We start from the raw sequence: 8718 nt of genomic DNA on the forward strand, positions 1-8718 counted from the left end.
TAATAGCCATTCTGACCAGCGTGAGGTGATAACTCATTGTAGTTTTGATTTGCATTTCTCTAATAATTAGTGATGTTGAGCACCTTTTCATGTGCCTCTTGGCCATCCATATGTCTTCCTTGGTGAAATGTCTATTTAGGTCTTCCACCCATTTTTTAATTGGAGTGTTTGTTTTTTTGATATTGAGCTCCATGAGCTGTTTGTATGCTTTGGAGATTAATCCTTTGTTGTTTCATTTGCAAATATTTTCTCCCATTCTGAGGGTTCTCTTTCTGTCTTGTTTATGGTTTCCTTTGCTGTGCAAAAGCTTTTAAGTTTAATTAAGTCCCATTTGTTTATTTTTGGAGGTGGGTCAAAAAAGATCTTGCTGTGGTTTACATCAAAGAGTGTTTTTCCTATGTTTTCCTCTAAGAGTTTTATAGTGTCTGGTCTTACATTTAGGTCTTTAATCCATTGGGAGTTTATCTTTGTGTATGGTGTTAGGGAGTGTTCTAATTTCATTCTTTTACATGCAGCTGTCCAGTTTGCCCAGCACCACTTATTGAAGAGGCTGTCTTTTCTCCATTGTATGTTCTTTCCTCCTTTGTCATAAATTAGGTTACCATATGTGTGTGGGTTTATGTCTGGGCATTCTATCCTGTACCATTGATCTGTATTTCCGGTTTTGTGCCAGTACCATACTGTCTTGATTACTGTACCTTTGTGGTATAGTTTGAAGTCGAGGAGCCTGATTCCTCCAACTTTGTTTTTCTTTCTCAAGATTGCTTTGGCTATTTGGGGTCTTTTGTGTTTCCATACGAATTGTAAAATTTTTTGTTCTAAAGAATGCCATTGGTAGTTTAATAGGGATTGCACTGAATCTGTAGATTGCTTTGGGTAGTATAGTCATTTTCACAATATTGATTCTTCCAATCCAAGAACATGGTATACTTCTCCATCTGTTTATGTCATCTTTGATTTCTTTTATCAGTGTTTTATAGTTTTCTGAGTACAAGTCTTTCGACTCCTTAGGCAGGTTTATTCCAAGGTATTTTATTCTTTTTGTTACAATGGTAAATGGGATTGTTTCCTTAATTTCTCTTTCTGATTTTTCGTTGTTGGTGTATAGGAATGCCAGAGATTTCTGTGATGTCCACTTTCTTTTAACTACACTAACAAGTCTCAAACATTTGATAACAGGACACCTAACCACTCTTAAAGATTACTGAAGACTCCCAAAGAGCTTTTTATATGTTACATTTATCAATATTTTCCATGTTAGAGGTTAAAACCAAATATATATATATATATATATATATATATATATATTTCCTTATTAATTCACTTAAAAATTGTTATATTTTCAATAAAGATTTCTATGAAAAATAACTATATTTTCAAAAAAGTGTTAGACAAGTGACACTGTTTTTCGAAAATCTCCTTAATGTCTGCCTTAATAGAAGACAGCTGAACTCTCACATTCTGCATTCAATCTGTTGTGATATGTTGTTCTGGCTGAAGTATGTGAGAAAAATATGGACTGAAAAAGACACATAGTTTGCAAAGAGCAGGAGTAACAGTTGAGCAAAATAATTGGAAATATTCTTCTATGATATTACATCAAAACTCAGTAAGTGGTAGTTTCTTAAAGGTTTGCTGCAATCTATCTGAATAGAATAGAAAATAGAAAATTTAATCTATCCAAAACCAAAGCAATAACTCTTCATACCCTATTACGTTAAAATCCATTGGCCTAACTTTGGATCTTTTACCCATGGATGATTTTATAATATCATGAATTGGTCATTTGGAAATATTGGTTCAGTGAATTATGCAGACGTTCCAAATGTGGACACATTTCATTCTACAATATAAAAAAGATCATATTCATTAATATCACCATCATCTCATCAGAAACATCTTTAAGTACTGGGAAGCTGGGAAGCTCACAGTGGCAGATACAGGTTTTCCAAAACTCTAATTTTCACTTGAAAGCTCAAATTTTATCACTAGCAACAAATACTGTCAGTTGTTTTCCTTGAAGTGAAGCTCACTTGGTTCGTTTTCCAGAAAATGTCCGTCAGAACCCAAGCCTGACCGTGCAGGGCCAGCCTGCCAGCCTCCTCCAGATGCAGCTTGTGTTTCAGGAAGGGTAGCAACTGGTGCAGCCGGAAACCGCAGGTGCTCTTCCTCAGACAACCATGCCTCGTGCAAAGGATAAAAAAGGCGTGTATCAAAGAGCCAAGATTTAAGAAAACTAATCATTTTAATGTTTTATCAAGGGCATTCTGAAGTGAAACTGGGATTTTTTTTTTACTGAGAGCATGTGGCAATGAAGAAAACAATAACCATCAGCACAGTCAGACGCCACCATCTTGAGTCAAGCTCAGGCACCAGCAGTTTCACCCACCCACAATCAGCGCAAAAGGCCAATAACTAACATCTTCTATTATTATGAAAACAGTGTCACCTCGGGGACCCGAGCAAGCACCGAGCACACTGTGAGAACAGCTAGGCTGCACCATCAGAATCGTTCTGTTGGTGGTTGACCACCACCCACCTCATCTTCTCCATACATTTTGTTTCAGCCTCCATGGCCTCTCAGCAGGATTTTTCCAGTGGAGACACTGTGATACAGTTTTGCCTGTCTGTTTTTACCTGGGCTGTGTTTCTCAGATTCTGCTTCCTCTGTTGGAGCCCTGTAACTATGTCTCTTCACGCAAGCCTTTTAATCAACCCCCAGTTTCCTCATCAATCACACATAGATAACGATCTCTATTACTGAGCCTTAAAAGACATAATCTATGTGGAAGCCCTTGGTGAATGATTCATTTTTTTCATCAGTACATTTTTATTGAATCCCTATTGTGTGCCAAGCACTGTCCTCTATGCCAGCAGAAACAAGGTCCTTGTTTTATGATTAAAAAGCTCACTTCTGGGGGTCAGGGTATAAAGAAAAATATCAGAGACATAAAGAGTGATCATGAGCAACTGGGGAGCTGCTTAAGATGGGGTGATCAGGAAAGGAAGTGACCTAGGCGCTGGGTGCAAACTACAAGAAGGAGCCAAGTATGCAAAGGTCAGATAGAAGAGCATTCCAGGCCTTTCCATCCAAGAAGCAGAAAAGGCAGGTGGGGCCAGATCATGAAGCTTTGTGAACCAGGGTGGAGTTTGTGTTCTACTCCAAGCGGCCTGGTAAGTAATGGAATCTGATTTACACTTTAACAAGCTCCCTCTGACCAATACGTGAAGAATCGATTGTAGGACAAGAGTAGACATAGGGAGACCAGTCAGGACACGATTCTAGCTATCCAGATGAAAGATGGTAGTTGCCTGGACTGGGCTCACATCAGTGGAGACAAAATGAGGTGGTCCGATATAAGATACAATTTGGAGGCAAAGTTGACAGGTTCTGCTGATGACACAGTACAATGAGGAGAGGAAGAAGAAATAATTACAGATAAATTCTAGATTTACAACTTGAACAACTGAGTGGGTGGTGATGACAGTGTGTTGTGGTGGAGAAAACCAAGGCAAAGCAGACAATTAGGTACCTGAGACAAGAGTCATAGCATGTAGACGGCACATAAAACCATGAGACTAGATGAGATCAGCTAGCAAGGGGTATACAGAGAAAAGAGAAAGGGCTCCAAGATCAAGTTCTGGAACACTCTACGCTCAGCTGTCAACCAGCAAAAGAGTCTGAGGAGGAGCAGTTAGTGACCTCAGAGGAAGACCTGGAGTTTCAGGAAGACACAGAAGCAAGTGAGGAAAAAGCTGTGTGAATGAGAGAGTGGTCCACCCTGGAATGCTGCTGAGAAGTCGAAAAGATAAGGACAGAGAAGTGACATTTAGATTTAGCAACAAATGGTGACCTTGTGGAGGGCAGTCTGAGTGGCATGGAAGAGAGCCTAAATGGAGTAGATTGAGAGGATGCAAAGTGAGGAAACAGGAGTAAAGAAGGGTTATAAAGTATTACTATTTCCCCTTGCTCCAAAGACAACCTAAACATTTGACTATCCATATATCAGTTTAATGTATCTACTCGGCTTCCTCCATGGTTTATTCAAATACAGCTACAAAGCAAGGTGACTAAGGCTAAAGACTGGTTTGGGAAATGGCTTCATCATTTTATAGCTACATCTCCTACATACAGGCAGGTATAGTGTCTCTGTCAATGGTTTTCTTTCAGAGCAATAGCTCTCAGGCTTCCCTGATTCCATCCCACATATGTAAGGTAAAGATCCATCTGAGATCAATTATCTCCACACGCCCCCTTTCCGGAAAATGAACTCTGTGATAACTATAAAGTATCACAGTAAAACATAAATGGCGGAGTTATATACAAATCTGTTTTAGCCATAGGTCTATGAATGATTCACTTTGAACTGTAATTCACATGTCTAGTTATCTGAAAATCACAAGTCAAAAATGCCAGTGAGGCACATACATATTTACTACACACAGAACTAACCAAACAACAAACTTGATAATTTGATAATAACAGTATTAAACTTACAGTAACTTAGTAATTAAAATGCAACAACAGTGGCATCTGAAAACCAGGAATGGTTCAATACCAAGACTGTGGGAATCCCAACCGAGAGTGGGCATGTGCTGTAGTTCTGTGAGGATGCCAAATGCCGAGAGGCAGAAAACTTGGAGTCATCACTCAACTTTGGTAAAGTTGTCAATTTTAGGAACCCTTAACAACTCCACTAAATAGGACAAAAGTAAGTAACTACTGATACATATACAATGAAAGTGTGTGCACTTGGGACTTCCCTGGTGGCACAGTGGTTAAGAATCTGCCTGCCAATGCAGGGGACACAGGTTCGAGCCCCGGTCGGGGAACATCCCACATGCCGCGGAGCAACTAAGCCCGTGTGCCACAACTACTGAGCCTGCGCTCTAGAGCCCGTGAGCCACAATTAGGGAAGCCCGCGAGCCTACAGCTCGTGCTCCACAACAAGAGAAGCCACCACAATGAGAAGCCTGCGCACCGCAACGAAGAGTAGCCCCCACTCACCGCAACTAGAGAAAGCCTGTGCACAGCAACAAAGACCCAACACAGCCAAAAATAAATAAAGAAAATAAATAAATTTATTTTTTAAAAAAAAGTATGTGGACTTGCGTACAGATCACAGGAAAAAGCAATGACTGAGTCTGCGTTTAGGGCAGTCAATTGCCCACTGGAAGAAGTAGTCTACACAGGTCCTGGTACAGGACAACCGGGTCCACACCTGTTGCCTTACAATGATGCTGCATCATCAGACTGCTGGAGATCACCTCCAGCACAGGGAAACAGTCTGGCATCATGCCCACGTGCTCAAGATTCCTAGAATCTTGAAGTCACATATGGGTAACCCACAGGCCAGAGCCAACCCCACAAATGGACTGCTTCGTGTTTTGTAATATCCGAATTAGTTCCAATATTTTAAAATCGGAAAACTTCACATTTAAAAAAATAAAAAAAGTTTTCTGGCTTCTCAAAGAAAAGAGAGAGAGAGGGAGACCTGGCCAGGACCAGCTGCCCCTTGAGCTGCAACCTGTGCTCTTCAGCACCTCACTGATCTCAGCCTCCAGAAAGTCAGGCACGAGTCAAACCTCAGCTGCCATTTATCTATGAACCTGTGCCATTATTCTCCTTCTATCTGACCTGTTTCATTCATTTACGCTACCTTCCAACTCTCAGCATCATTTGGATCTGTACCCTTTATCCTAGCATAGTGTGCTGAAAAGGTCCCCTCAGGGTCTAACCAGGGGAAAGAGAATACAAGGATGTCCAGAGGCCAAGCTCTCACAAACTTAACTAAAAATGTTAGCTGCTGATCTTCTTTAAACAACTTGCGAAGGTCGGACACAGCAAACTTTCTCCCCTGGATCTTTCTAAGTCAAAATCTCAGTAATTACTCAGACTCCCAGAACTTTTCTTCCTCTTAATAACCTATGAAGAGCTTATCAGGGAATGTTAATCATTCACCAATTGTTGTAATTAAAAGGTCAAAAATAAATCCATCAATCAGTTTTGAACAGTTTAAGCATGGGTTTAGAGTAGCAAAGGGAACCACATTTCAAAAGAAAAGAAAAAAAAAAAGCCCTCCAAATAGAATGGGAAAAAAAAAAGATTACAGTTACTTTTAAAATAAGTCTCTTCATATATGCATACGAACCACAAAAGCTTTAAACCATATAATTAGTACTAAAGATGTCCGTAAGACAGACTTTATACAATCTCTTCCAATGACCATTTCTTTTTAGTCCCTAAACTACTTTTGGATGAAACAAATTTTCCTAATAACAACTGAAGCACAAGTTACTAGTGACTGACTAGCTAGAATTACAAGGGTAATCCTATATACGTTCAACATCATACACTAAAATCAACAATCTTATATAAACATATCCATAAACCCAGAGCAAGCACACTGCATTACACCACCAACTACCCCTCTTAGGCTAAAATGTTCAAATCAATAAAGACAGTCTTGAAGGAGAAAACAAAGCACAAAAAAAAACCCAAAACAAATTATAAGCGTGTATGGGTGAGACGGTCCCACCCTTTTGCTCTGGAGGCCAGGAAATAGATGGTGGTTGATTAAGGACAGGTTTAACAAAATTGACTGTTTTCTTTCCTACTAACTTCTTAAGTCACTATCCACGCTCCAACACCACGAGGACCCCCTACCAGACCCAAGTTCCAACCCATCATACTCTACTATTAGAGAAATTGTCTCCACCTAACAGTATCGCGACACCACATAAAAGTATGAAAGTCTTGATTCAAGACAAACTGTTTAGAAGTCTATGATGAAGCTCATTGTAACTTTAAAATAACTTTGCATTAATTTGTTACTAGCTGAACATTTGCCAGTAATCTTGTTTCCTAGCATACTATATTAGACTTCTGCACTCCACCTAGCTTGGACAAAAAAAGTAAACTAGCCACTAAGTAGACTAACCACGTTGGGACAAATATTATATCCCAAGTTGTCTTTCCTCTAAGTGTTAACAGTACAAAGTTTAACGGTACAAAGTATATCAAAGAGCATGTAAGTATTTGCAATGCTGTATTTTCTAACTTGCTTAACTTCCATTGTCTGAATTAGAACTTACTTTGAATCTAATTAACACTATCCAGTGAATAACTACTAACCAAAACAGACTTTTCCATTTACAATTAAAAAAATGGAGTCTGAAATGGTCTGTGCTTTTTGGTTGACTTGCAACATGTGGCTGAGAAAAAATATCGCTGCTCTCCCAAGGACATATTTCTGGCTCTGAACTTGTAAAAGCTATCAAGGTCTAAGAGACGCAGGCTCAATCCACTTACCCGATCCTTCATCCTCCAGCTCTGAGCTAAAGATTTGGAGCCTTCAATTTTCTCACAGTGCCTCTTTTTCATGAAAGCCAAAGGCAGGTTCCAGTCAGTAAGATCAGCCTCATCTTCCTCCCCGAGTCCCAGGAGAGGCGACTGCAGCATCTCGGATTCCATCAGCGGGGGAGGGGGTGGGGGAGTCCTGGGCAGCAAGCGCTCGAGAACCTCCAGCCTTAAAAACTAGTGTGTACCAGAATTGGTGAAATAAAAAACAGAGAAGGGCAAAGTAGAAAAAGAAATGGATGGAGAGTGTGCGGAGATCCTCGCTGAGGCAAGAAGTCTGAGATCCTTCTCTCTAACTCTGCGCGAGAAGTCAGAAGGGGTGGGAAGAGCGGTGGGAAATGAGGGAACCCAAGGAGCTCCTCACAGACACACACGCCCCCAGATCCCAAGTCACCGGCTGCTTCTGAGGCTGTCCGTTCCCGGAGGGGCTGCGAGCGGAGCTGTCAAAGGCGTGCGAGATTCCAGGCCTCACGATGACCCTGCTCTCGGCCTCCAACGCCTCAGCCGATCCGAGGACAGGCAGGCCGCCCGCTCTTGGTGCCGGTTTGCCGACTGGGCTGAGATCTTCGGCCGAGGGGAAGAGGTTCAGAGCGCCTCGGGTCTCCTACAGCCACTTTCAGCCCTGCGGATCTCGCACTCGCCGGAGCTGCTGCAACCAGAGCCAGGACGGGCCCATCGTGCTTGCCCGCAGCCGGCTCCTCAGCCCCGGGTCCGCGCGGCCTGGCCGGTCCTGGCCTCCGGCCCCGTGGCTCTCTCCTGCCTGAGAACGAGTCCTGAGAAACAGGCGACACGGAGCCGCGGAGAAAACGCGTAATGTGGGCTTACTGGGTTTGGGGAGTTTTGCCCTCTGGTTTCAAGCTACAGTGAAACTCCTCTCATCAGCACATCAAGGAGGACGCCATATTGCCAAGACCCAGAATGCAGCGCGATCTACGGCGTGGCTAATAAGCCAAACTTCCTCAGAGTGTCCTGGCCATGCTTCCCAGGAGACAGCGAGAGGCGTCCCTGCCTCCCCGTTACCATCGTTACCACAATTAAGCTTTCTAGAGTTTATGGCAATTGGTATAATAGATGCGTCATATCAAAGTCAGTCCTATAAATGAAACTGTGTTATTTGGAAAAAAGCTTTTATTATTACAAATGGACCTACATGCTTCTGAAATTAAAGGATTCAACCCCTTGTTGTTTCTTCCAGATTTTGAAAAAGCAGCAAAAACTTCAGAAAGAACAATTGATAACATTACAAAAGAAGATAGTATTGGGGGGGCGTAGTATCCTCCACAGTATCAATCAGATTTTCTTTTTATTTTCAAGGAACACTAAATGAAAAAATTAATTTCGACAATTATAATTTTTTG

The 8718-nt window shown here is 41.6% G+C and overlaps 1 protein-coding gene across 5 annotated transcripts in view; it reads right to left on the reverse strand.

The window, feature by feature from the left end:
• RPTOR (regulatory associated protein of MTOR complex 1) overlaps positions 1-8288 on the reverse strand; it is a 349270-nt gene extending 340982 nt beyond the window's left edge. For 4 of the 5 annotated variants that reach the window (XM_089901573.1, XM_089901577.1, XM_089901571.1 and 1 more), the window contains exon 1: positions 7313-8286. In XM_089901573.1, coding sequence (XP_089757699.1) covers positions 7313-7474 — 162 coding nt within the window. In that variant the 5' untranslated portion in view covers positions 7475-8286. Of the gene's footprint in view, positions 1-7312 lie in introns of all 5 variants that reach the window. The other variant, XM_089901574.1, reaches the window with a different exon arrangement.
• Between the last annotated feature and the right edge of the window lie 430 nt (positions 8289-8718).

The sequence above is a fragment of the Delphinapterus leucas genome, chromosome 19, assembly GCF_059928025.1.
Source record: "Delphinapterus leucas isolate spDelLeu-1000000601 "Yukka" chromosome 19, BTC_Dleu_Yukka2, whole genome shotgun sequence".
Lineage (NCBI taxonomy): Eukaryota > Metazoa > Chordata > Mammalia > Artiodactyla > Monodontidae > Delphinapterus > Delphinapterus leucas.